This window comes from Hibiscus syriacus, unplaced genomic scaffold, assembly GCF_006381635.1.
Source record: "Hibiscus syriacus cultivar Baekdansim isolate YM2019G1 unplaced genomic scaffold, ASM638163v2 tig00110831_pilon, whole genome shotgun sequence".
NCBI lineage: Eukaryota > Viridiplantae > Streptophyta > Magnoliopsida > Malvales > Malvaceae > Hibiscus > Hibiscus syriacus.
Window position 1 is genome coordinate 3,575,398 of NW_024062882.1, and position 26,341 is coordinate 3,601,738.

At 37.0% G+C, this 26,341-nt stretch overlaps 2 protein-coding genes and 2 pseudogenes across 2 annotated transcripts; 2 read left to right on the forward strand and 2 right to left on the reverse strand.

Annotated features, from left to right (window-relative positions):
- The first annotated feature begins 29 nt into the window (after window positions 1-29).
- LOC120142844 (protein SNOWY COTYLEDON 3-like) lies at window positions 30-16,046 on the forward strand. The gene is made up of 6 exons (XM_039157332.1): window positions 30-116; window positions 14,447-15,081; window positions 15,153-15,296; window positions 15,380-15,509; window positions 15,856-15,972; window positions 16,029-16,046. The coding sequence occupies exons 1-6, from the start codon at window positions 30-32 to the stop codon at window positions 16,044-16,046; spliced, it is 1,131 nt and encodes a 376-aa protein (XP_039013263.1).
- A 710-nt stretch (window positions 16,047-16,756) lies between these two features.
- Window positions 16,757-19,733, reverse strand: LOC120142845 (annotated as a pseudogene).
- A 790-nt stretch (window positions 19,734-20,523) lies between these two features.
- LOC120142632 (ATP-dependent Clp protease proteolytic subunit-related protein 1, chloroplastic-like) lies at window positions 20,524-21,920 on the forward strand. Its single transcript, XM_039157168.1, has 5 exons — window positions 20,524-20,544; window positions 20,839-20,950; window positions 21,258-21,319; window positions 21,405-21,587; window positions 21,793-21,920. Exons 1-5 carry the CDS (start codon window positions 20,539-20,541, stop codon window positions 21,814-21,816), a joined length of 387 nt encoding a protein of 128 aa, XP_039013099.1. The 5' UTR covers window positions 20,524-20,538; the 3' UTR covers window positions 21,817-21,920.
- A 358-nt stretch (window positions 21,921-22,278) lies between these two features.
- On the reverse strand, window positions 22,279-25,817 carry LOC120142846 (annotated as a pseudogene).
- Between the last annotated feature and the right edge of the window lie 524 nt (window positions 25,818-26,341).

A 26,341-nucleotide genomic window follows, 5' to 3' on the forward strand; every position in this document is an offset into this window, starting at 1 on the left:
GGAAATAAGGTAGCGATTTGTTGGCGAAGATGCAGATGACAACACCTATGATTGCCTCAAGTTTATCAGCCCCGATGGAGGTTTATATTGTTTTACGTGAAGATGATAGCAGCACTGTGTGTGCTTAGATTCTGTAATCTGCTCTTTCTTTACCAAAAAGAACAATCACTATATTTGTTGAAAAGAAGAAAATGAGAGGAGAAAAAAAGTAAGAGAAGCAGTGTGAATTGTCTAGATTTAATCATGTTTTTTCCCTCCCGGTTCCAGGACTTGCTTTGATTATTTGGATTGATATATGTCACATACTTGATTTAATGGGTGAGTCTACACATATATGTTTTGCATACACAATGACCCAAACTTGAGACATGCTTAACGATCAAGCTGCTTATCACTTGAACCAATTCTCGTTGGTTGAATTATGTTTTTTTATACTCATATTATCTAATTTATTAATCTATTAATTCAAGTCCAATATGATAGTGATTCTCCAATCTATTTAATGTTCGGAAGTGTTACTTAAGAGATCAAATCTCTCATTTTACTATATCAATTATTGTTGTGAAATTTGAATCATATTAATAAGTGAATTTAAAACTTCAAGGTAATTTAAATATGATTTAAAATGATTTTTTTATTAATTTGGGTAAGTACAAGGCATTAATTGTTCAAATATACTCTCACCATTTGACATTGAACACTTACTTCTCTTGCATTCCTAGTGCTCGAACCCAAGACCTCAAAGAATATAACAATTCTTTATCACTGAGGTCACTTGATTCGCGCTTAAAATGATAAGTTAATATTGGGATGATACTGGTCGAGTTATATTAGCTTTTCGATCATATGATTCAACTCAAAAGCATATTCTCTCCACTTGAATTCGATCCAAGTTAGGAGATTTCATTAGATCTAAAATTTGATTCAAATTTTTAGGTTAAAATTCATAATCGGATTGAATATATATATATATATAATATATATATATATATATATATATATATATAATATATATATATAATATATATATATATATATTAATTCAAATTTAATTCGATCTCACCATTTATGAAACCCAAACCTAATATCAACGCCTATAAATGGATATATTTCAAAATTTCAGTCGAACTCGTCACCTCAGGTGATGAGTTCCAAGTGACTGTTGCCCAATTGATCATTGCATCTGTATGTCGACCAATGACTACAAAACGACTAATTTTTTTAATTGAAGGAACTCGTCACCTTGAGGTGACATTTCCATCTATTTTTTAATTTAAAAATTTTAGTTTTATTTTGTAATTTAAAAAAATTTTTTTAATAAACTCGTCACCTCGACGTGATGAGTCATATTAATGAAATAAAATAATGATCTACGTGGGGCCCACTACTCAGGGACCATTTAAAATAATATAAGAAAATTCGTCATGTCGAGGTGAAGAGTCCCTAGCTGTACCATTTCCGTATTTCCCAAAATAAAATTTGGGCTGGCCTAATACCTAAAAATTTGACCCGCTTGGGGGTATTGGGCCAAAAAACGTACAATTAAACCTTAATTAGGTTTAAAACAAAGCCCTTAAGGTCAAGTATGTTTACCCTTCCTCTCTACTGCCACTCTATCTCTAATTTTCTTCTTTTTTTACTTTTTTTCTCTCATTTTGTTTCAAATCCCTCCGACTATCATCTTAGAAGGCCCCGAAGGGCCTATGTCCCCCTTTTACCTCATGTTTTCAAACCCACAAACAAAAAGACCCCCAAATTTCTATCTTAACCTCTCACATTCTCTTAAATACCAAAACCTGAAAGTGAAAGGACTACCTTTGATGCTTTGGGGATCCTAACAACTCTGGCGAAACAAGTGCATTTGAAATTGTGAGGTATAACTTCCTCTCTATCTTTTTTTTCCAAGTATTTTTCTTTTCTTTTCTCCCTCTGTTTTTATCTCCTTGAACTGGTCTCCCCCTCTTTCATTTGGTGTTGATTGTTATTTTAAAAAGCTACTTGCGTGTTTGTGAAGATAGCTGGCAAAAGGATATCCCTCAGATTTTTGGGAAGTAGTTTTGATCTTACTTTTTTTAATAGATTTGTTTAATTTTTTTGTTTTCTTTCACTGTTCTTGCGAGATGATGATGATGATGAGGTGGTTGAACCATTTTCACCAACAATCTCGGCTTCGTAATTGACGACGATGACATGGGTGGCTAGGGCCATTAGGGTTTCTAACAACCCTAAATTGCTTAGACCATTAGGACCTAGGGTTTGTTGTAATGTGCCTGTAATAAAATAAAAAGAAAAATATATAACAAGTATAATAATGTTAGGTATGACTCACATATATACCGGTAAAGAGGACAGAGGATGAAGCGGAGTGAGCATCATTTGTCTTTACAAAGAAAGTCTCGTAGTGGGTTGTGAGTATGTGGGTTGGGGTTGTGGGGACATAGCCCTTGCGGTACGGTACAGGGTTATTTTTATAAATATGTACCAGGGTTTATTTATTATAAAGAGATATAAAACCTATGAGATATTGAATAAATTATAGTGCCACCTAGGGCACCGAGGACGTAAGCACATTGTTGAACCTCGTTAAAATTCATGTGCTCTTTCTGTTTTCTTTACATGTTTTTTCAACAATTGGTATCAGATGTCAGGAGCCAAATTAAATGTGAAATTCGATGATCAGGGTAACTTCAGATTATGGAAACAAGGGTGAAGGATCTGTTGGCGTAGCAAGGGATCCTGAAGGCTTTGCGGCCTACAAAACTGGCGTCGATGGATGAGGAAGATTGGGAAGAATTGCAACAATGAGCGACAGAAACCATACAATTATTTTGGTGGACGAGGTCATGTATCATGTCATGCATCTATCATCTCCAAATAAAATTTGGAAAAAGTTGGAAAGTTAGTTTATGAAATCCTTAAGACAAACTGTATCTAAAGAAGTGGCTATATGGGCTGAAGATGCAATATGATCATGATTTGGTGCAACACATGAATGTTTTCATCAATCATTTCTGATTTGGCTCGGCTTGATGTGAAAATTGAGGATGAAGACAAAGAGATGATTTTGTTGTGTTTGTTTCCTCCCTTTTACGAACATGGTGACTACTCTTACATATGGGAAATAGACTATCAAAGTTAAGGAGATTACTATAGCCTTGTTGGCTCACAACCAGCGGAAACAGAATGCAGGGGAAAGCTCTCAAGCTGATAGTTATATGTCAAGGGTAATTGAGACCGTAGACGGAAGCCAGGGTCTGGGAAACGAATTTCAGATCCAAATCTAAGGATAAGAAGACAATTCACTGTTACAAGTGCAAAGAGGTGGGACATATGAAGCGAGACTGTCCGAAGTTGAAAAGTAGACTAATGAGAAGCGTGATGACTCATCCAAGTCTGTGAATATGGTCGAGGATGAATATTCTGATTGCAGTGAGGGTGATATGCTCTCTATTTCAATAACTCAATTGACGGATGCTTGGATTCTTGATTTTGGATGTTCTTATCACATCACGCCAAATAGGGAATGGTTTTTGACATATAGGTCGGTTAATTCTGGTTCTGTTTATTTGGGTGATGATCGATGTTGCAATATTGTTGGTATTGGTGATGTCAGAATTCAGATGTATGATGGTTCTGTTCTGACATTATGTGGTGTTCGGCATATCCCAGATTTGAAGAAGAATTTGATTTCTTTAGGCACTTTGCACAATAATGGTTTTATCCCTAAGGCTGATGAGGATAGGGAAACCATTTGGATTGTTAAAGGAGCTTTGACTGTGATGAAAGGAAAGATGATTGCAGGGAGTATTTACAGATTGTTAGGGAGTACCGTTGTAGGTGGAGTTCATTTTGTTGAGTCTTGTGATGATACTACTAAACTGTGGCATATGCGTCTTGCTCATTAGTGAACGTGGTATGGATGAATTACATAAAAGAAATATATGCATGGTATTAAAAGTTGTAAGCTCGATTTTTGCAAGTATTGTGTTCTTGGTAAACAGACTAAAGTTTGTTTCAAGACTGGGAAGCATACAACTGAAGGGATTCCTGATTATGTGCATTCTGATATATGGGGCCTTCCACGACATCGTCTTTGGGTGGATCTAGGTATTATGTTTTTTTTATTGACGATTTTTCACGAAAAGTTTGGGTGTATTTTTTGAAACAGAAGTCTGATATTTTTGAGAAGTTCAAGCTGTGGAAAGTTGAGATAGAAAACCAAACAAGATGAAAAATCAAGTATTTGTGGTCTAACAATGGTACGGAGTACACATATTCACAGTTTCTAAATTTTTGTAGGGAGCATGGGATTAAGAGACATTTTGTGCAAGACACCACAACAAAATGGTAGTGCGGAACATATGAACATGCCGTTGAATGAAACAGCCAGATGTTTGCGGTTGAATGCGGGGCTTCCCAAACACTTCTGGGCTGAGGCAGTTAATATAGCGTGTTATCTTATCAATAGATCGCCAAGGGCATCATTGGCTGGGAAAGTTGCAGAAGAGGTATGGACTGGTCATGATGTTACTTTTGATCATTTACGGATTTTTGGTTGTCCTGCTTATGCATGTACCTGCTGATGAGAGATCCAAACTTGATGCAAAATTGAAGGAGTGGATTCAAGTTCTGGGATCCAGTTGCGAAGAAAATTGTGATCAATAGAGATGTTATTTTTTATGAACATCCCATATTGCAGCTGAAGAAACATGACAGTGGTGGATTTGGAGCAGTTTCCAATTGAGAAAACAGAAACTTCTCAATCGACTTCTAGGTTCTGCTACGATTGATTTGCAGGATTATAGTCTCGCCAGAGACAGTGAACAGACCAATATAAAGCCTCCGAACAGATTGGGTTTTGAAGACTTGTCTCTTTTACACTTACTGTTAGCAATTAATCTGGTTACTTTTCATGTTGCTATTACTAGTTAGGAAAACAAGTGGATGGCTTTCATGGTTGAGGAGGAGTCTTTGAATTACAATCGCACATGAGTTAGTTCACCTTCCTGAGGGTAAGAAGTCTATTGGTTGTAAATGGGTGTATAAGAAGAAACCAACAGTAATAGAAAGAGGCGGAGAAGTTCAATGCTCATTTGGTAGCAAAGGGTTTTTCACAGGAAAGGAGTTGATTATGATGAAATTTTTTCTCCTGTGGTCAGGCACACTTCAATCTGAGCAGAAAGGAGTTGAGATTTGCATTTAGAGCAGATGGATGTGATAACTTCTTTTTTGCATGGTGATTTAGAGGAACAGATCTACATACAGCAGCCTGAAGGTTTCACTCAACCTGGAAATGAGCATTTAGTTTGCAGATTGAAGAAATCTTTGTACGGGTTGAATAGTCTCCGAGACAATGGTACAAACGGTTTGACTCATATATGATCAAGATTGGCTACAAGCGATGTGAGTATGATTATTGTGTCTATGTTAAGAGCCTTGATGATGGTTCTTTTATTTTCTGTTATTGTATGTTGATGATATGTTAATGCTGAAAAATAGGGATGATGTTATCGGATTGAAAACTTTACTGAGTCAGGAATTTGATATGAAAGATTTAGGTGCTGCAAAGAAAATTCTTGGAATGGAAATTTGCAGGGACAAAGACTCAAGGAAAATATGGCTATCTCAACGGGGTTATGTTGAGAAAATGCTAGAAAGGTTTACGATGAGCAACGCAAGACCAGTGAGCACTCCATTGGCGAATCACTTTAAGCTCTCATCAGAACAGTGCCCTAAGAAAGATAAGGAAGCTGAAGATATGGCAAAGGTTCTGTATTCTAATATTGTTGGCTGCTTGATGTATGCAATGGTATGTACTCGTCCTGATTTAGCTCATGTTGTTAATCAAGTTTGTAAGTACATGTCTAAATCTGGTAAGCAACATTGGGAAGCAATCAAGTGGATCTTTAGGTACTTAAAGGGTACTGTGGGACATGGAATTATTTTTTATAGTCAGCGGGATAATCCTTTGGTTGTAGGATATATGGATTCAAACTATGCGGGTGATTTGGATAATAGAAGATCTCCTACAGGGTATGTCTTTACTCTTGGTAGAGGGTCTATTTTGGAAGTCTACTGTTCAATCTGTTGTGGCATTATCTACAACTGAAGCTGAATACATGGCAGCGGCTGAAGCTGCAAAAGAAGTTTTATGGTTTACTGGTTTAGTAAAGGAGTTAGGTGTTCAGCAAGGTAGAGTTCAGTTGCTTTGTGACAATTAAAGTACTATTCACTTGGCTAAGAATCAGGTATATCGTGCTAAAACTAAGCATATTGATGTAAGGTTTCACAAGATCAGAGAGTTGGTTCCATCTGGAGAGATTTTATTTCAGAAGTTACATACTGATGAGAATGTCGCTGATATGTTCACCAAGCCAGTTACGACATACAAGTTCATGCATTGTTTGGACTTGTTGAATGTTTCGAGTTATTAAAGAAGTAAGGTAACCCAACCCACATTGAATGTTTCCTAAGGGGCAGGATATTCTCCAAGGTGGAGATTTTTTAGGTATGACTCATAAATATATCGGTAAAGATGACAGAGGATGGAGCGGAGTGAGCGAAGCGAGATATTGAATAAAAGGAGATGTAACCAAAACCTATGAGATATTAAATAAAATTCTAGCGCCACCTAGTGCACCGAGGATGTAAGCAAATTGCTGAACCTCGTTAAAATTCTCGTGTTCTTTTCGTTTTCTTTACCCGGTTTTTCAACAAATAATAATTTAAGCTCGGACAAAAACAAAGCGACTTCAGTATTAAAAAAATTATTGTTATTTTTTGAGGTCTCATGTACGAGCACTAAGATTGTCAAGAGTGTGAACGTTTAATGTCAAATGATTGAGAGTTATCTTTGAATATATATTGTATTGTACTTATATTAATAAAAAAACCAATAATTGATTTAAAAAGAAAATGATGATAACCAATATTAAACAAAACATAATGATTTGTTAATTGTGTCCGAGAAAAGAAAACAAAACATACTGATAGTGGGTGTCTTTCATTCAAAACCAATCTAATCTATGGAGTATTTTTCAAGTAAAAATGGCTGCTAAGTTTCAACTGCCAAAAAGTTCTACTTGTCTGTTAATTAATCTATGGAAACTCAGTTGGTTATGTGGGTTCTATCTTGTTCATGCCATGATATTTCCATTATACATATCATTAAGCTTGAGATTGAATATTTAAATTGGTAAAATTTGATGGATTCATCGAAAAAAATTGTATAATTAATCAACCAACTTCCTTCGAAAGATTCACAAAAACCAAGAACTGAAAAAACCCAGCTGAATTTTTCTATTTTCTTCCAAAAATCTTACAATACATATGAAAACCAGTAAGGGTTTCGCTGTTGTTAATGTAAAATACAGAATCTTTGAAAAACCATTTCTGGGTTTTCTTCCATTCACCTGTAAAATCACTCAAGTCTTGTTTGTTTAGCAGCTTTCGACCATGAAAATGAAGACCGGTTGTTGCTAAACACATATTTTCTTTGGCAATGTAGAGGAGAGAGTAGATTCTGATAATGGCGGCTGCAATTTCTCACTCAGTAAAGAAACAAGAAAGAGTAATGGCTCCACTCTTACTAGAAAACCACAAGTTTCTTCAAGGTATTTGTCTCCTGTTGGTAATGCTCAATCCCACATAGTATTGGAAACATTATTGGGAATAGTATTTAAGGCTTGGCTTTCCCACTTCCTTGTTGAGTGATAGAGAACAAGGGGGACTCTCGCGCACCACCGTCGTCGTTCGTCCGTCCCGTCTCGTCTCGGCATGGCACGGATCGGCTCGTGGTCGTGGTAATACGTGTCTTCGACACGTCCGCGCGGATATTATCTTTTTAGAGAAAATTCTTGAGGAATTTCTCTTTGAAAGAAACAAATGGAAAAATGTGAAAGATTTCAACTGATATTTATAGGCTACTGAGGACTGTTTAATTTCAAATGATAACACCTGGTTTATGAGAAATTAAACAGCTTTTCCTAAATTAAATCAAAAACGTTAAGATGTATCTGGACTGATTTCCAGCTTTGTACAGAGGAGACAAGCTGTTAATATCAGGAGTTACAGGAGTTATTTGATTTAATTTCATGGGTTACATGATATAATTTCAGGAGTTATAACAGCTGAATAATGATGCAATGAACCTGGACTATTTTTGAGTCAGGTTCATATAGACGTTTAAGCTGTTACAAAAGAAAAGATTTAATCCTGAAATTTTATGGACGATTTTAACCCTATTTCTAGCCTATAAATAGAGGGTTATATTCAGCTTCTCAACTCACTCTCAAACATTCACAATTCACTTACAAAAGTGTTTTCTATAATTCTCTCTGTGAGTTCTCTCTGAGTGCTTTCTAATCAGAAGAGCAATACCACCAGCAGTCCACTCTGGTTTTGGGTGTACGGAATTCGGAGCGACCGTGTTAACCTCGGGGGACGGTCTGCCTACTGCAGCGATTACACATATCAGGGCGAATTCGTTTTTAAGGCAATGGTTTTTACCACGACACGAATTACGAATTTGTTCTTTTTAATTACTGTTTATATTTCCAGTCAATGCTAACGGTGTAGTTTTGCAGTTCATATATCCAACAATTTAGAAACGAAATTCATATACTGCAATCATGACAACACCTTTGAGCAAACTAATGCCCGATCTTTCCAAGCTCGATGCACTTGATGGAAAGAATTATAGAAGGTGGTCCCAAAGAATCCTGATATTCTTCGAGCAGCTTGATCTTGACTACGTGCTGCTCAAGCCACCACCTACCATGCCGCCAACCCCAGCTGCCGGTAATGATGCGGATGTGGTCCTCAATAATGATGTCTTAGCAACCGCCGCTCTCGCTACCTACGAGAAATACGAGAAAGACAACAAGACGGTGCGAGGACATCTGCTCAGCCACATGTCAAATAAACTATTTGATATGTTCCTTAGAGAAATGAGTGCCAAGGCAATATGTGACACTCTTGACAAAAAGTATGGTGCAGACGATGCGGGCATCAAGAAGTACATTGTTGGCGAATGGCTCAAATTCCAGATGACAGACGATAAGCCAATAATGGATCAAGTCCATGACTATGAGAACTTAGTCGCTGACATCATCGCTGAAGGGATGCAAATGTGTAAGGTGCTACAAGCCAATGTACTCATTGAGAAGCTACCCAAGTCATGGTCCGACTACCAGAACTCTCTTAAGCATAAGAAGAGAGACATTTCGCTTGAAGAACTTGTGGGCCATATGAAGATTGAAGAAGCCAACCGTTTAAAAGATAAGCTTACTAATTCTATGAGTAATTTATCTTTTAAAGCTAACTTGGTTGAGTTTAAATTTAAGAAGATCATGAAACGTGGGAATCAAGCCACAGAAGGCTACCAACATCAAGAAGTCAGGAAAGGCCAAACCGGAAGGAAAGACGTTCAAGTGTTATGTATGTGGTTTACCCGGCCACAAAGCTTACCAATACCAACACCGATCAGACCGCCAGAATGACAACAAGCCACAGATGCACGTTGTAGAAGAAGATGATGAGATCATTACTGCGGTGGTCTCAGAAGTTAATCTAGTGGAGAACAGTTCAGAATGGGTAGTTGACACTGGCGCTTCGAAGCATTTCTGCGCAAGGAAGGAGTTTTTCATCGAGTTCGAGGATGGGAACACTGGTGAACGTGTGTACATGGGGAACTCTAACAGTTCTGAAGTGCTACGCAAAGGCAAGGTTTTACTCAAGCTGACTTCTGGTAAAACTCTGGCTTTAAATAATGTTCTGTATGTACCTGTCTTGTGTAGAAATTTGATAAGTGGTGGGCTTCTGAATAAGGCAGGCATTAAGTTAGTTTTTGAGGCAGATAAACTTGTATTTTCCCGAAATAGTGATTATGTGAGGAAAGGGTTTTTAAGCAATGGTTTATTTGTCATAGAAACTCAATTTAATGAAAATAAAGCTACCACTTATGTTTATATTGTTGAATCCATTGATATGTGGCATGCTAGATTAGGATATGTGAATATTCATGCTTTAAAGAAATTAATGAATATGGATGTTCTGCCTAAACTAGACACAACTAGCTTTAATAAATGTGAGAATTGTGTAGAAGCTAAGCATACTAGACCTCACTTTAAGACTGTTTCTAATAGAAAGACTGAACTGTTAGAACTCATTCATACTGATCTAGAAGATTTTAGAAACATTGAAAGTAAAGGAGGAAAACACTACTACATAACTTTTGTAGATGATTATTCAAGATATACAAAAGTTTATCTCCTAAGAACTAAATATGAAGCTGAAAACTTCTTTCTTATTTATAAGGCAGAAGTAGAAAATCAGTTAGATAGGAGAATCAAACGGGTTAGATATGATAGAGGTGGTGAATATGGATCTAATTTCTTAAAAGATATTTGTGAAAAGAATGGCATAATTCATGAAACTTCAGCCCCTATTTTCCTCAACAGAATGGTATAGCCGAAAGTAAAAATAGAACTTTAAAAGAGATGATGAATTCTTTACTAATAAGTTCAGGGTTATCTGATAACATGTGGGGGAAGCCATTCTATCGGCAACTCATATCTTGAACTGAGTTCCTCATAAGAAATTAGATTCTACCCCATATGAATTGTGGAAAGGATACGCTCCTAATTTACAATACCTGAAAGTGTGGGGGTGTCTGGCTAAAATGGGTTTGCCAGACTTTAAGAAGTCCACCATCGGACCTAAAACTGTTGATGCAGTGTTTATAGGGTATGCTACGAATAGTGATGCATACAGATTCATGCTTTTACAAGATTATTCTATTTGTGAGTCAAGGGATGCTGTTTTCTTTGAAAATACATTTCCTTTAAATGAACCGAGAATGAATATTGAAAAACAAATAGAATATATTCCATCCACTTCTTCTAGTAATTCTGCTAGGTCTTCTGAACAAATTGATTTCGAGCCTAGAAGAAGTAAAAGGCAAAGAGTTGAAACCTCTTTTGGACCAGACTTTATTACTTCCTTTATTTTTGAGATAAATGATTTAGACTCTATTTCAGATCCTATAGCTCAAATTTTTCTGTTAGATGAGGATCCTAAAACTTTTGAAGAAGCTATAAGATCTATCGATGCTAGTTTTTGGAAAAGCGCTGTTAATGATGAACTAGAATCGATAATGTCTAATCATACTTGGGAATTAGTTGACTTGCCTAAGGGATTCAAATCAATCTCCAATAAAGGGGTCTTCTGGAAGAAACTAAGGCGAGATGGTTCGATTCAGCGGTACAAGTCAAGGTTAGACGTCAAAGGGTTCACTCAAAGGATTGGTTTAGACTACTTTGATACATATTCTCTTGTTACAAAAATCTCAACGATTCGTGCATTATTTGCACTAGCCTCTATTCATAAGTTGCAGGTACATCAAATGGATGTTAAGACTGCTTTCTTGAATAGAGATCTAGATGAGGAGATTTACATGGAGCAGCCACTAGGTTTTGAAGAACCTGGTATGGAAGGCAAAGTCTGTAGACTCAAAAAGTCACTCTATGGACTTAAGCAAGCACTTAAACTGTGGTATGAGAAATTTCATAAAACTATTCTTAGTATTGGTTTTATTGTGAATGGTTCGGATACTTGTGTGTATTCAAAGATGTTTGATACTGAATGTGTTATCATAAGTCTTTATGTTGATGACATGTTGATTTTCAGTTCTAACATTGAGTCCATTAACAAAGTTAAAAAATTCTTGTCCACTAAGTTTGAGATGACAGATTTGGGAGAAGTAGATGTAATCTTAGGAGTCAAAGTTACCAAAACTGAGAAGGGATTTTCTTTATGTCAAGCACATTATATAGAGAAAGTGCTAAAAAAATTTGACAGTTTTGATGTCGTCCATGTTCGAACTCCTTATGACCCTAGCATACATCTAGTTATGAATAAAGGAAGTAGCGTTTCCCAAACTGAATATGCTAAGTTAATCAGAAGCACGATGTTCTTAATTAACTATACTCGGCCTGATATTGCTTATGCTGTGAGTAGACTGAGTAGATATACTCATAATCCGAGTGGTAAGCATTGGATTGCTCTTAACTGCTTACTGAAGTATCTTAAAGGTACTTTGGATTGAAAACTTGAGTTTGTTGGCTTTACTGCGGTACTAGAATGATATTGTGATGCCAACTGGGTTTCTGATAATGATGAGGTAAGCTCTACGAGCGAGTATGTTTTTACTTTGGGTGGAGCAGCAATCTCGTGGAAATCATCAAAGCAGACTTGTATTGCTCGTTCTACTATGGAGTCAAAGTTTATAGCTCTTGACCTAGCTGAGCAAGAAGCCGAGTGGCTCAGAAGTTTGTTAGCAGATATTCCGTTGTGGGGAAGACCGACTCCTCCAGTTTCATTATTGTGTGATTCACAAGCTGCGATATGTGTGGCTAAGAACCAAGCTTACAATGGTAAGAAAAGACACATTCGTATAAGACATGAGTCAGTGAGACACTTAATAAAGAATGGAGTGCTCTCTTTAGAGTATGTGAAGTTGGAAAGGAACCTAGCAGATCCACTTACCAAAGGGTTAAGTCGAAAGCTGGTCCTAGATTTTCGAGGGGGATGGGTCAAAAGCCCATTGGTTGAGGAATTCATGGTGGATACCCAACTTAGTTATCTAAGTTCCTTATGGTCAAACGAAACCATGGAAAGACTCATAGTGCACATTCCTACTGCCTATCCCTATGACGAATAATGTGCATGCCCAGGATGAGCTTAAGTGCTCTTAATAAATTCATAGCCCAGGCTTTGGGTGGTCTTAGTGAGAAAGACTTGATGAATTTACCGATTTTGGCTGAATATCTATTCTTAATAAGTTCATAACCCAGAGTGAGTGGGTAGGAAATGATGAACTTACCTACAGAAAGGTTGAGTTTGTTAAACTCTTAATAAATTCAAATCCAAGTATTTGGATGGTTCTAGTGAGAAGAACTTACTGAATTTACCGATAAATGAGGTTGAATATTTATTCTTAATGACTTCTTAGCCCAAAGTTTGGGTGGTTCATTAATAATGAACTTGAAGAAAGTCATCATACCCTTTGTGAGGTTGAGCTATTATTAAAGCTCTTAATTATTTCATATCCCTTTTTAAAGGGTGGTTTATGTTGAGATAAACTTGATGAAATAACCTATGTAAGTGAGAAGGGTTAGCGCCTTCTATGAAAAATGTTGGGCCATTTTCTAGCACACTTACTAGAATCCTGAGGTAAGATGGCTAAATATATACTTTGTATATATATATCTTACACATCGAGGACTCATGTGGATAAAGGGGTTAGTTCTGTGTTATGAGTTTACCCTAATCTTAGAAAGTTCCAGACTAGTTTCACTTATCTAAGAGAAGGATTGCTCAACATCACTATGTACTAGTTCCAGATACGTTCACTAGTGCTTAAGCAACTAATCTCGCTATTGCTCTTCTGGAAAGTTTGTTTTCGAGTTTCAGAAGATTTCTTTCGCATTAGTGGGGGAATGTTGGTAATGCTCAATCCCACATAGTATTGGAAACACTATTGGGAATAGTATTTAAGGGTTGGTTTTCCCACTTCCTTGTTGAGTGATAGAGAACAAGGGGGACTCTCGCGCACCGCTGCCGCCGTCCGTCTGTCTTGTCTCGGCTCGTGGTCGTGGTCGTGGTAATACTTGTCTTCGACACGTCCGCGCGGATACTATCTTTTTAGAGAAAATTCTTGAAGAATTTCTCTTTGAATGAAACAAATGGAAAAATGTGAAAGATTTCAACTGATATTTATAGGCTGCTGATGACTGCTTAATTTCAAATGATAACACCTGGTTTATGAGAAATTAAACAGCTTTTCCTAAATTAAATAAAAAACGTTAAGATGTATCTGGACTGATTTCCAGCTTTGTACAGAGGAGACAAGCTGTTAATATCAGGAGTTACAGGAGTTATTTGATTTAATTTCATGGGTTACATGATATAATTTCGGGAGTTATAACAACTGAACAATGATGCAATGAACCTGGACTATTTTTTAGTCAGGTTCATCTATACGTTTCAGCTGTTACAAAAAGAAGAGATTTAATCCTGAAATTTTATGGACGATTTTAACCCTATTCCTAGCCTATAAATATAGGGTTATATTCAGCTTCTCAACTCACTCTCAAACATTAACAATTCACTTACAAAAGTGTTTTCTACAATTCTCTCTGTGAGTTCTCTCTGAGTGTTTTCCAATCAGAAGAGCAATACCACCAGCAGTCCACTCCGGTTTTGGGTGTACGAAATTTGGAGCGACCGTGTTAACCTCGGGGGACGGCCGCCTACTGTAACGATTACACATATCGGGGCGAATTCGTTTCTAAGGCAGTGGTTTTTACCACGACACGATTTACAAATTTGTTCCTTTTAATTACTGTTTATATTTCCAGTCAATGCTAACGGTGTAGTTTTGCAGTTCATATATCCAACATCTCATTCTTCACCGGTAACAGCAAAGGCTAGTTCTACTTCAAAACCGGCCCCGATGATTGTGTCGTTGCTTCCGAAACGGTCTCGATTGGTCTACCGGAGGCGGTCAGAGGGTCAATTGTCACAAGGAAACAATGTTAATGCTGTAGAACTGCCTGCTAACAAGACGATGATTACTTCAAGGAGAAGCTTATCCGTTTCATTTCAAGGTGAGGTTTTTTCACTTCCCATTAGTAAGATAAAAGCTCAAGAGGGTTCCAGTTTGACTAGGAAAGCTATTCCCGAAAGGCGTCGAGCTAGCCCAGTGATTGATCACGGGGAGAATTACACGTCGGTGGATCCTAGGAAAGCCCGAAAAGCGAATTCGGGTTCGAATTTGTTGTCTAAGAGTGTTTCTTTTGTTAGTCCTTGTGTTAGGAGGTCGAGTTTGGATGTAGGAGGTCCTACTGAGATGTTTAAAGAAACTAATAAGCTAAAGCCAAATGTTGCCGCTTGCGATCTAGCTGCATCCGATACCGATAGTGTGTCCTCCGGGAGCACCAATTCTGGTATGCAAGAATGTGGAGGAAATGGTCTTCTGAGAGGGAGGAGTGTGCCCCGGAATATTGGAGTGTCTGCGAGGTTTTGGCGGAAAATAGCAGTCGGCTAAGGCAGTTGCAGTCCCCTGCTTTTTGTGCTAGCCCTGGCTCTAGAATTGGTGGTTCGGCTGAGTTTATTCAGTCGAAAAGGTTATCTACTGATGGTGCTATGACTTCTTTGTTTACAATACCTGCTTCTCCTATTCAGCTTTGGACATCTTCAGCTTCATCTTGGTCGAGGGGGCTAAGTTCTGCTCGGTATGAAATGTGGTTGGTGATAAGACGATTGGTAATTCTATCGATACTCCGTTGAATCCAAGCTTTTTCATTGATATTCGGAGAGGAAAGAATGGGGAGGACCAGATAGTCGATGCTCGCGTTTTAAGGCTTCTTTATAACATATACTTGCAATGGAGATTCACAAATGCAAAGGCATATGCCACTTTCATGACACAGAAGCTGAGTGTAGAGGTATGGATTTCTTGCCTTTCAATCTCATTGTTCTCGAATAATAGTTGGTTCGATATGAAAACGAACTAGGTCTAGAAAACAATACATTTGAGCTGAGGTTTAACATCATGGTCTCTAATACTTCTGGTATGTCTGCATCCGATTTCACTTTGTTTTGCATCAGAAATACCTATGGAGTGCTCGGGTGACAACATCGGAACTGGGCACTTGGTCAAGCTAACAAGAATCAAGTTGCTGTTACTTCTTCGTATTTCTTAAGTATTGAATCTGTTCCTCATAGTCCTTCTCATACACACATGGTTTTTACCTTCATATTAATCATGATGTACATGTAATTCAAGCGCAGATAGCTCATTTAGAGGCGTGGACGCTCCTCGAACGAGATCACTCTTGTTCTTTGCGACAAGCGAGTGAAGCTTTAAAGGCGAGTACTCTTCGCCTTCTGATTGTCGGAAAAGCAATAGTAAGTTTCTTCCCTTTTCCCCCTTGCTTTTGATATATGATCTGTTCTTGGTTCAGTTTCATAGCTATCAGTAGGGTTTAATGTGCTACTCTTGCTTCTCTTCCCTTCCTTCGTTCTCTCGTAATAGGCAGATATCGAAAATATGAAGAATGTTTAGTTTGGCGGGTGACGTGCTGCAGGCGATCACATCCTCAACTTGCACACTATCGGCGAAGGTAAAAGACCATGAAAGAAACGGTTTTGCTCTAACAATGTAACGACTTCCAGTCCGCGTTAGCGGCCATTCAGGTAAAACTACTGCATTCTGGTTAAGTTCCCATGCTATTATCTGCTCATATGGCTTATTGGAATCAGTATTTTCATCAGGTTAAAGACTGCAGCTTGAGGACAAAGAATGCAACTAAATCATGTATCGAACTGATCTTGTTTCGACTACTCACCCTAAATGCTAACATTCCACCCGAAAGACCGCGTTTTCTTTTCCGATGGGTCGAGACCGCGTAGGACAAAAACAAGAGCTGACTGAATCTAGCCAGGTTTGGCTTCTCATTTTAGCAGTTTTGGTAACCCATTATCATTTATTTATTGGCCTACTTTGATTAACCATTCAAACTTGTTTAAAAGCCAAAAAATTCAAATAAAATCATAAAAATGAAAAAATACCCTAAAAATATTGGGGTCAAACTGAAAATCTGGGTGAATTACAGGAATCAAAAGTGGTATTAAGCCATATATATAGATAGACACACATCTTCCATAAGCAAAACAAGTATGCTTCATTTTGCTAAATTAACATAAGACCTAAGCTCTTGAGTTTACATTTTTCCATTTTAGCTGAACCGATAGTTTCTGATGAATCTGAAAAACTAGTCTGACAATGGCTTCCTTTGCTTGACCAGACCTTTTTAAACATCCGCGTTGACTTCAGCGAGCTTTTCACTTTAGTAATGGCACTGTTTCCAAACATTAAGGCACCATTGAGCTCATCGGATGTTACCGGTGCATCCCGGTCTTTCACAGGGTTGGTTGCTGCTGCCTTTGTGCGCCCATGAGACCCCATCTTTAGACCCTTCCGGTCTTTGCGAGTGTTACCGCCCGATGAAGCAGCGGCCCGGACCTGATCGAATAACACAACCTGCATAACTACACGCGACGGGAGTCTCTCGTTTCGAACCGCATGCATACATGCATCGACTGATAGTTTCTTGCAGTCAATTAACTCGCATATACTTGTTCTCTCACTTTTGCTCAACATTGGGTGCTCCGGCATGGAAACAGAATACGCTTAGGTGCATTTGGTTCGCGAAATCTTACATTATGGAATTTTTTTTCCGGAATTGTATTCCCGTTTGGTTCACAGAATCTTACATTACCGGAAATACTCTTTTTTTAATAGTAACATTTTTTGGTTAAAATGGTGAGAATGTCATTACCTCCAAATTCTTAGGTAATCTTACATTCCCACACTTTGAACAAGAATATCCTTGAACTAATGAATTCTTTTTATAATGATCATTCTAAATTCTTATTTTTTATACTTTACTCAAAATTATAAAAATAATAATAATATAAAAAGAGTTTAATTTACTAAAATATTAAGAATTTTAAGAATTTAAAATATTTTATATTTTTAATATTCAATATTTTACTATTTATAATTTTATGGATGAAAAAATAGTATTATTGTAAAAATCTAATTATTTAAAATAATATTTTACTACCATAATATTTTTTATATTATATTATATTTTATATAAATAAATATGATACTAATGAACATTATTTAAAAATATAAATTTAATATACTAATTATATTAATTATATATTAAATGTAATTTCTCCTCAAAAGTTAGATAGTATAACGATTAAAATATTTTTATGAATTTTCATTCAAATATTTATAAATTAATATTAAAGTTTAACTTTAAAAAATATATATCACAAGGATAATTTGGTAAAATATGCATCTAAGTAATCTTATATTCCTCCAACCAAACACTATAATCTTACATTTTTGCTAAACAAACCAAACAAAGTAATACAATATTCTCATAGTAATGTTACATTCCAGTAATGTTATTCCCAAATATAATCTTACATTTTGTGAACCAAACGCCCCTTTAGAATTGGTTTGCCTTTGTCTATGTTACTCGGACTCGGGAGTCAGTGTCGGATAAGGGTATATGTCCCACATGTATGTTCGGCCAATGTCGGATACGAGTATTACATTCGAGTACTTCAAGTGAAATAATTTGAGTTGGAACAGCATGAACCTTTTATAATAATAACAGAGTTGCAGACATTGACTAGTTCAAAAAGTCCATTGATGTGCATTGAAACTGATGGGGCTTTGGTAAGATTCTCACCTTAAGATACATGTCAATGGCTCGGTAAAGCCGCTCATGATTCGGTCGGGAGATTCCGGACACCAATTCAGCAAGGTCTACAAACTTTGACAACGGTAAGCTGGGATCCTTGGCAATTTCAGCGAGGTATGCATCTATCAATTCTGTTAAAATTCCAGGTCTTTCTATTTCCGGGACCTTGTTTTATTCCGACTCTAATTCGGAATTCTGATCTTGCCTCAGAAACTCTTGCACTATTTTCAGCACCACATCAACATTATACATTTCATCTTCACCTTCTGCTGTTCGTATCAAATGATCGTTCACGGTAGCCTCCTTCAGTTGCTGTCCAATTCGGCGGACCAGCACTTCAGTATCCGTCTCTTCTGAGTCGACGATGATGGCAGCTTTCAACAACTTCAGCAAGAAACTGCATTATACACATCCTCTCTCTGCAGGCAACAACCAGATGATTGTATCAACTGATCGATACTTCGCAACATCCCTCGAATAGATAACACCCTTACTAAAACCTGGCAATCTTATGTATGAATAAGCTTTCAATGCTTCTCCAATCACTTCACGTGACAGTATTCCTTTGGTTTTTGAAACTTTTTTTTTTAGCCGAATTATTCAAATTTCTATACATTTAATTATAAATATTTATAATGTTATTATACTATTTGATTCCAATTACAACAATTTTCTGTAATCATATATAATATATATATATATAATTTGTTATATTTTTTTCATACGTGATATACATATATCATGCAGAGTTGAGGAACTTGATTTAAACTTAAAAATTAATCCTCTTTAGTAATTTTTGAATTATTTGAGTTATATTTTGTAACTCGATTTGAATTTGAATTTTTTTCAATTTGAGATGAATTTAAAAAATTATCTGTGTTACTCATCTAGCTTATAGGATTTCATAAATACGATGACTATATCATTACAAATTGAAGTAAAGGGACTACATTTAAATTTTTTTTAAATAGGGATGGAATTCAAAATTATCTTTTCCCCTGCATTAATCCAAAGCCTTGTAACTAAATTGGGATGGGCCGTTATCGCAACTGATCAACATCATTACAGATCTAAGCTGAGAAGGATTGCTAAGCTAAAAGTGCCTATTTAAGAACACGAAATGATCAATAACGAATTTGAATCAAAGTTAATCTTAGTTCAACCAATGCAACAACAATTCGTATCCGACACAAATAAATGCAGATCTAACCTGAGATAGATTGCTAAACTAAAAGAACCAATCAAATCCACACAAAATGTCAACAAATAAAACGATTTAATTATAAAAAGTAAATAAATTTCAACTACTAACCGACGCCATTCACGAAGAAGGAATCCTTCCTCAGGAGCCATCTCAGTAGGAGGAAGCACAGATACACACATATACAGAAAGAGAGAGATACGGAGATACCTGAAGTAGAGAAATGGGCTGATGTCTTGATGAAATAATTGATGTGGCTTGTGATTTGTGAAGAAAGAAAAGGAAAGCAACGGAAAATAGAATTACGGTATTGCAGCAAGGGAAAGCGAGTCGCTGCGTCGTTGGCTCAATGCCTCGAACCCTCTGTGGAGAATTTACAAAGGGAATTAGCCTCTCCTTAGCAGGATTGGAATGCTAAAGGCTCTGATTTGGTTTTCTTTGCACTGTTTGAAAGAGAGCAAGAGGTAAAACTCCGTTTTCGCCTTTTCGTAATGCGTTCGTAGCCGACTCAGTGTTTGAAGGAGATGCCGAGCCCGAAGCCCCGAATTAGTGAAAGTAAAAAATAATAATAATAATAATAATGCATTAAGTACTCGGGTCGAGTAGGATTATTTTAACCTTAAACTCGATTCCGACCCAAACCCACATATTTTAATGTAAAATCCAACCCGACCCGAATCCGAATTAAAAAAAATGAATCGGATCGGAACCAGTTGGGTTTGAGTTCTATGCCCATCCCTAATGATAACCCTTCGAAACCGATATACTTGTACATAAATTCATCTGGACACAGGTTAGAAGAATGTTTCTAATTCTCGATCAGTCCCCTCAACTACTTTGAAACATTAATCCTTTTGTGACATGTCAGTATCATATACTGGAAGTTTTCATATCTATTTGTGTTGATTGATTGCTTCTGAACTATATAGGATGAGAAGATGGAGACCCGTTGGATCAGAAACCGAGGCATATGCTATAGCCGACACCATGGCTGTGAGTATCATGATAGTAAAATATTTCTGTTGATATTTATGAATTTATCTTTCATTGAATGAGGTAAACTTCCGAAGCAGTTCAATACTTTACAAGCGCGGTGTTTTTTGTTTTGTTCTACACAAGGATTATGATGGTGTCCGTTTGTCATTTTAGTTATGTTTTACGGGGAAATAGCTAAGTTAAATAGTTTGTCGATATGAGTTGTTATTGCTTTGGATTATCATTCTTATTTAGCTGTTGGATTTGATTTAAATTTAACTCCTTCACTTTTATATATCTGTATACCTGAAGTACTGCAAATCAGAGTTCTACACTGTGAATTGTGGCATGGAATTTGGTCAAGCAGCAATGCTTCTATCTCAAGGAGCTAAGGGTTATCGTGCTGTACAGCCGAATTCGTCCAGTATGATTCAATTCCACTTGTAACTTTGAAGATGGGCATAAATTATGTTGGGAAATATTTTCTTTTATTCCTACTCTAACTGAGGTTGACAATACCACCCATGAGCCTGGACTCGATTTTCACTATCTTGTTTAGATCATTTATTCAGAATTTCAAAACTTATCTCCCTACTAAATGCTTTGCTATAGGATTACAAGATAAAAAAACTTGACTATCCTATCATTTCCTTTTTCAACTTTTAATCTCCATTTTTTTGGTACGGTACTAGATGTTCATGTTCTCCTTTTCATGTTTTAAATACTTGCAGCTAAGTTATATCTACCTAAAGTTAGCAGATCAAGTGGGGCTGTCATAGATATGTGGATAAAGGTGTTCTTTTTCTCTATCCCCTTATGCTTTGTATATCTGCATGTTTGTTTTAGCTTCTTTTCTGATATATATGTATTATTTTCAGGCCAAAGAACTTGATGCAAACACTGAGTCATACATTGAGCTACTAGCAAAAGGCACAGGGAAGACCAAGGAAGAAATCGAGAAAGATATTCAGCGTCCTAAATATTTCCAAGCACAAGAAGCCATAGACTATGGCCTTGCTGATAAAATAATCGACTCAAGAGATGCTGCATTCGAGAAACGGGTAGTGTTTTTGTTACCTTTGACTTGTTCTGGCTTGGTACTTATATCTAACACTCATATCAAATGATTTTTGAGAAACATACTCATAATTTGACACTCACACTGGAGTCCGAATAACATAGTTTTTCGCCGTGCTCTTTTCCTCGAACTTCATGCACCTGTAGCCATCCTTTTAGTAAGTTGTTTTTGTTTTGTTTCTTGGTCAGAACTACGATGAGATGCTTGCTTAATCAAAAGCAATGAGGAGAGCTGCAGGTGGTCCCCAAGCGGCTCCGTCCGGGTTCAGGTGATTTAAAAGGTTGATAGCATAGCATAACCATACAACACATAAAGTGAAAACCTTTGTGCTGTCTACCCTTTGTTCACTTCATGCCTTATGAACTACCTGGCAATACTTTTTCTATTGTTTGTGTTTTATGCATCGTCATAGATGACGTTGTTATATAAATTTTGGTAGGCTAATGAGTCATGGTATATAAGATTTCAACATATTTGTGCATTCTTATTAGGACCTGGAAAGGAATTTCTAGATTCAATCAGATACTGAATAATTCGAATCCGAAAATATCTGAACCCAAAATTATCTGAATTGCATCTGTTTCGGGAAACTAAACCGACATGTTTGTCAAGCACAAAAAATAGTTGGGTTAGTTAATTTCTGTAAGTTTGATGCCAAGGTGAAGAGTCGACCATCAGCAGATTGCGTTCATATTCTCCAAAACCACTGCAGTTCTTTCAACATGCTTCAAAAAGTACTTCATATATTTTGTTCCTCACCCTTCCATATGCTTCGAATTTGGGACCTCGCGATGTTGATTTGCCATCGCTGCCCATCGTATCTAACCAGTCGTTCAATCTCTTGATCTGACACATTGATTCAGCTACCTGACTATGAGGTACATTTGAAAGGCATTCATTATAGAAACAGCCTAAATAGTTCTCTATATAAGCTAGAAACCATGTTTCACATTCATCTTGCAATGTATCTGCAAGGTTTCTAGCTATATTCAAGGTACTTTCATTCGCCCAATTTGGTAGATTTTCCTTCTCGGCTGCCAAAGCAGAGTGAAATTCACCATTGCTCCTTTGCTTCGTAATCGTATAACCACCTTTCGGCATCGTAATCTGACATGGTTGTTTTGTGTTTTTCGCTTCATTTTTACCCTCTTTGGTTCCACTTGTAGAGAGTGGGACAAGATCAGATGCCACAGCAGCTTTGACCCATGTGATTGCATTTCTCGATCGGTCAACGGCTAGTTTTAATGCTTCCCTGGATGAACCGGGACTAATTAGATCACAATCAGCCATTCTTTGGGGACTAATATTGGTTAATGACTGAACAATTGTTCTGCACTGAGTCATGGAGTCTTGCAGCTTGAAGAACTTGTTAATTGAAGGATGTTGATCTTCTTTCGCCAACCGCAGCTCCGAAAACTTGCTGAAAAAAATATTAAAGGAATTTAATGAAATTTCCAGCCATTGCAGACCCGAGTACAACTCAGTTGTATATTCGGATATGGATACTTCGAGAAAAATGAAAACTCGGGTACATTTCCTTACTTTAAGCACTTGAGCAATTTCTCAGTAGCAGCAGCCTCTTGCAAAGCTTCAACAGCAGCCAGCAAAGTGGCATCTCTATGCCTTGTACTTCCTGCAGATATGTTAAAAAAGGTTATGGGATTTTAAGGGCAGGTAAAGCGAAATAAAGGGCCCAAAAAAATACTGAACTCGAGTAAAATGGGAATACCTTCCCTAGTTTGACTAAAGAAGAAGGAAGGGTATCCCATAACATCTCAGTTTCTTCCCATATTTTGCTATTGGATGAATCTCTTTTCCTTGCTTCAGTCCAAGGCTCTGTAATTGTTCTCCTAGGGGTTGAAGAGTTCCAACTTTTGCTTGTACTTTTAATTGGTTTTGAGGATTGACTAACATCTTTTATCCCTACTTTAGTGTTTGAATTATCATCGTGGTAACTGAAAAATCTAGCAGACCCAACCGATGAAGCCTGTAAAGTTAGAAAAAGAAGTATATATTGGCTTATTTTGTATAAAAAAGGGATACAAAAATATTATTCGAACCTTAAATTTTGTTACATGCAAGTTCATTTTTCTCGAAATATCCTTACGATATTTGGTTAAATGTGTGTATAAATATAGCACAAACATCAGGCATAACATGTGTTCTCATGTCCAAACTTAACATTCACTCGAGTTCAACCATCTGATATATAGTTAGATATGCGTATAAACGCAAGACAAACTTCGAAAAATTTGAGCATACCACGTAGGACATATGTTCAAATCCAACACTCATCCAAGTTTAACCATATGATATTTAGTTAGATATGTGTATAAATCATAGTCACATGGATCGCGGTACACTCGGTACGGGAACGTGGAACGGGATCGCAATTCGCTAGTCCCTAAAATTCGGTCGAGGGGGTAGACTTATTTCGGATCGCTTCGGTATGATGTACCAGTTTCTTAGGTTGCTATTTTTCTACATCAAATTTTATAAGTAACTATAAATAGTAGGAATAAAATAAAAGAAATTAAAACTTCCTTAATAACTGAAATAACACATAAAAAACAGGGATTTAAATAGATATTTACCATTAACCAGAAACAAATATAAAATTGAACAGGTAAACTTAGAAATAAATCAGTGACCTAAGTACAAAATGAGCATAAGTTACAGGGTCCTATATACAATTTATCAAATTCGATTTAATCTAAAATAATATGTAAAATAACATAAATGGTACCTAAGCATTAAAACAAAATCAGAAAATTGGGACGAATTAGGGACCGTTTTATAAACATTCACTAAATTACAAGGCCTAAACATAATTTACCCTAAGATTACGGTGACTAAATCCTAATTTAACCGAAAACCTAACTAAAGGTATTAAAATACCCAAACTCAGCCGCCTCTCTCCAACTCTCCCTCTCTTTTTTTTATAGGAACCCGACTCTCCTATCTTCTTCTTCGATCATCGACAGCCGCCACGCCAAGGTTAGTTTCGCCTCGTTCATTATCTTCTTCAGCCTTAAACCGACCCTGTCGTTCCCCCATTTCCTCTCCCTCAAGCTCTTCTTTAACACTCGACGAAACCCAAAGCCTTCATGCCATCCGTCCTCCTACGCTCCGATGAGGAGCTAGGACTCCATCTAAACCCAAATCTCGTACCGAATCGCGATTTTGAAACGACTGAACGCATTTTGAAACGACTGGAACGCGTTTGTACTGCGTTTCGGATCGCTTCGTACGGTACGCAGATCGTGGGCTGTTGAGCGATTTATGTGACTGGTATAAATACAAGACAAAATATCGGAAAAAAAATTAAGCATACTATATAGGACACGTCTGACATTCACCCGAGTTCAGCCATTTGATGTATAGTTAAATATGTGTATAACAAATGTCCAGAAGATTGGGCAGATCATGTAGGATGCATGTCTAAATCAGACACTCACCCGAATTCAACCATCTAATATGTATAGTTAGATATGTATATAAATACAAGACAAACATTGAAAAAATTGAGCATACCATATAGGACACGTCTAAATCTGACACTCACCCGAGTTCAACCATCAAGCTATGGGATAAACTTAGAATGATATGCAGAAAGAAAAGGTCCAGGAAATGAGACATACATGAGAATTAGAACTATGTAAACCCTGTTTCTTTCTTGAATTGTTAAGACCATGAGTCCTGGTTCTACAGTTTAGTCCCCCGATACTTGCTCTTCGGTTCCTCAAGGGTGCCTTATAAGGACTTATAGACCGAGCCCTTTCACTTCTTTGTTGCACCAACAATGGCGTTTCCATTATATCCATGCCAATAAGATCTTTGGGATACTTATCAAATGGCTTTTTCCCTGGAATTGGCCTCAACCCTTTAAGCAACGGAACTGGATAGGCCGATTCCAATTCCTTCACGTATATGAACTGCCCGATATGCAACTTGTTGTTTAGAATCATTTCGTCTTGTTCTTGAGGCAAAGAAACAAACACTTCGTGGGTTGAATCCGAGACTTTGATGACGAAGCCCGTTTAGGCCAAAGATCGCCTTCTGATAACATTGGGATTATGCTTATGATCTGTAACAAGACGGGTCTCTTGTGATGAGGATCTTCACGATAATTGATCGTTGTTTTTTCTTGAACGCCCATGGTTGAAAGAAGATTCAAAATGACCCCAGATTGCAGATTTTCCATGCTTCTTTCAAAAGCGATTAGGATTCCAAAAGTGAATGGAATGTGGTGATAATGATTTTGGGGTTTGGAAAGCGATTAGGATTCCAGATTTGTGTTTTCTTGGATGCTTGGTTTCGTGGTTGCTTAACCGCCATGAAGAGGGAACTTTAACGGTAACCCGGGGGGATGACAGGTCGGGTCAAATAGCAAGCCAAAGTACGGATTCTACCCGGATCGGCCGACCCGGCCTCCTAGTATAAATCCGGTAAACACAATTAGTTTTGTTCGTTTAAGTAACTAAATTATTTATTTTTAAAAAAAAATTTAATGTTTAGTTTTTGTATCATATTTCTAAAAATTTAATGTGTTTTGTACTTACATTATCAGTTTTGTACCTAAATTATCAGTTTTGGTCCGTTTTAGTACCTAAATTTGTAATTTTTTCAAAATTGTCTAATGTTTAGTTTTTGTTTCATTTTTGTATCTTCTTATTAAAAACTTAATGCGTTTAGTACATAAACTATCAATTTTAGTCTGTTTTAGTACTTAAATTT

Bases quoted from the DNA above. Each gene is read 5' to 3' on its own strand.
- LOC120142844 (XM_039157332.1), top strand. From the start codon at position 30: ATGCAGATGACAACACCTATGATTGCCTCAAGTTTATCAGCCCCGATG. The intron at 117-14,446 runs GTGTGTGCTTAG...GTAGTTTTGCAG, and splicing joins GTGAAGATGATAGCAGCACT to TTCATATATCCAACATCTCA. The intron at 15,510-15,855 runs GTATGGATTTCT...ATTCAAGCGCAG, and splicing joins CACAGAAGCTGAGTGTAGAG to ATAGCTCATTTAGAGGCGTG.
- LOC120142632 (XM_039157168.1), top strand. The intron at 20,951-21,257 runs GTATGATTCAAT...AAATACTTGCAG, and splicing joins TGTACAGCCGAATTCGTCCA to CTAAGTTATATCTACCTAAA. The intron at 21,320-21,404 runs GTGTTCTTTTTC...TATTATTTTCAG, and splicing joins TCATAGATATGTGGATAAAG to GCCAAAGAACTTGATGCAAA.